Source organism: Austrofundulus limnaeus, unplaced genomic scaffold (assembly GCF_001266775.1).
Source record: "Austrofundulus limnaeus strain Quisiro unplaced genomic scaffold, Austrofundulus_limnaeus-1.0 Scaffold302, whole genome shotgun sequence".
NCBI classification, from domain to species: domain Eukaryota; kingdom Metazoa; phylum Chordata; class Actinopteri; order Cyprinodontiformes; family Rivulidae; genus Austrofundulus; species Austrofundulus limnaeus.
The window spans coordinates 137,816-139,926 of record NW_013952704.1 but is presented as its reverse complement, the minus strand read 5'-3'; the positions used below and the strand labels follow the sequence as shown (position 1 = coordinate 139,926).

At 38.5% G+C, this 2,111-nt stretch overlaps 1 protein-coding gene across 1 annotated transcript in view; it reads right to left on the bottom strand.

Annotated features, from left to right (window-relative positions):
- The window catches only part of muc3a (mucin 3A, cell surface associated), a gene marked incomplete at its 5' end in the record, with an annotated part of 15,917 nt that overhangs the window by 6,406 nt on the left and 7,400 nt on the right, over positions 1 to 2,111 (bottom strand). The window contains 3 exons of the mRNA XM_014021703.1: positions 1,184 to 1,233; positions 1,350 to 1,365; positions 1,726 to 1,787. Of these exons, the coding sequence (XP_013877157.1) occupies positions 1,184 to 1,233; positions 1,350 to 1,365; positions 1,726 to 1,787 (128 nt within the window). The remainder of the gene's footprint in view (positions 1 to 1,183; positions 1,234 to 1,349; positions 1,366 to 1,725; positions 1,788 to 2,111) is intronic.

The following is a 2,111-nucleotide window of genomic DNA, read 5'->3' as shown; positions in this document are numbered from 1 at the left end:
TCATTTACGCACGTTTCCTGAAGATAGAAGAGTTTGTTGAATCTGGCGTGACATGTTCGTACGAACCCTTTGTACGAACAAAAGTAAGAGAAATTTAGGAGAAGAATACGAACATGTTCTTGCATGAGGCCCATTGTGAGCAAAGGCGGGCAACAAAACTATGGGCACAGTCAAGGTTGGGGTTCTGCAGTTTTGAAAATCCACACAAAATACAACCACACAGCGTGTTGGTTGAATAGAAGTAAACACCCAGAATTCAGCATTACTTCACACAACTTTGGTCCTGCATCCAATAAGCCTCCTCCGTAGACTGGCTTGRATCAGCCTTAAGATAGTTTCATACTCCATCCAAAGCTGCAAAATTGACTCTAATTGATGTAGTTGTGTTACAAATATAGTGTCCTTTTGKTTCTCAGAGCAGTTTTGTCTGACCCTTGTGGACACAAGGCCAGTATGTTCTAAATACTGTTGATTGATCAGACGTTTATGAACATATTGGTTTTTGGAGAAAMGTGCTTAGTGTCTTGCCTGAGGACACAATGACTGAGACATCTGTAAGCACTGGTAACAGGACGATTACCCTAACCACTCTGCCACAGCTGTCCTCATAATGTGACTTGTACTGCAGCCAGAGGGACTTTCCAGGAGCTCTGTGCCATGTGTCTTGTGAACCATGACAGGTGTGTGTGAAAGCCATGTTGCAACAAGTTGACTAATCGGCTTTGGATGTAATATGAAAAGCTCTTTAGAAACAGAGTGAAGAGTTCTGTCATCCAGGGGGAGCTAAGAGAAGTGCTGCTCAACCTCCTCATTGAAAAGTCCACTCAAGGTGGTCAATCAAGATGCCCCCTGTCCCCACCTTTTGGAGGTTTTCCAGAAATGAGTCAAAGAAAGATGAACCCAGAACTTGCTGAGGGGTTATGTGTCAGCCTTGAGAACTTCTTTGAATTCCCCGGGAGGAGCTAGAGTGTCACAGGTTAGAGAATGGTCTGTGTTTCCCTCCAAAACCTGTTACCTCCATGACCTGGCTTCAGATAAATGGCAGACAATGGATGTTGCTATCATTTGGGGCTTCCTGCTTGACAACTTTTAATGGTCATGATATTAWGCACTTATTTGTTTGCTTAACAAATTAAGTACTATAAAAATGTGTTAAATAAAAGGTAAATGTGTACTAATTTACCTGTTACCTCCTGTTGTTGCATAGAAAGTCCTGGCTTCAACAAATCTTACCTAAAAAAATGAAACTGTTATTAACCAGTGTTACAATTGATTCTCCTATTTAATATTGTGCTATTAATGTATTATTAAACGTGAACATCTTTGCAGAGTTTGTCAGACAGGCTTACCAAAGGGTCTCCACGGCTAAGAAAAAAACACACACACACACACACACACAAAGGGTTTTTACCACTCCTTAACTAAACAACAGGTTTAACAACTAAATAATAATTTGCTGTGTCAAAGGCTATGTGACATTACAACGCTTTAGCAACTTAAGTTGACTTATGAAAAATTCTTTCCAACACTGAAGCTGTTTACACTGAAGATGGAATAAAAAAATTAAATGAAACCCCTTTTGGACATATTGTAATGTTTATTAGATCAAATATATAAACACACTAATTAAGTCATAACAAAGTTTTCATAAGTCAGCACAAGTTGTCTAAAACATTTTTAACAGTGTCTTAACACACATACAAAATAAACCTGTAAGTTGTTTACCTCACACTGGTCACAATGACATTTTTAAAAGTTGGTACCGTTTTGTTGTAATATTTCCGCATCTGAAAGACAAATACTGTTATGTTGAAAAAGCAACACAATGAGCAGATTAAATACAATGCTGTAGCCTAAATAAACTTTTCTATACCAGTTCATTGACCTGGTGAAGACATTTTTAGGTATTAAGTCAGGCTAAGTCAATAACATTATAGTCAATCTTCTTTAAGTAAAAGACATACAGAGAATAAAAATTACAATCCACTCTCATCTACAGTGCACTAAACATAAGAAATAATCCCTTCTAGGATGAGGTAAACAAGGGGCAGGTGTGTGTGTGTGTGTGTGTGTGTGTGTGTGTGTGTGTGTGTGTGTGTGTGTGTGTGTGT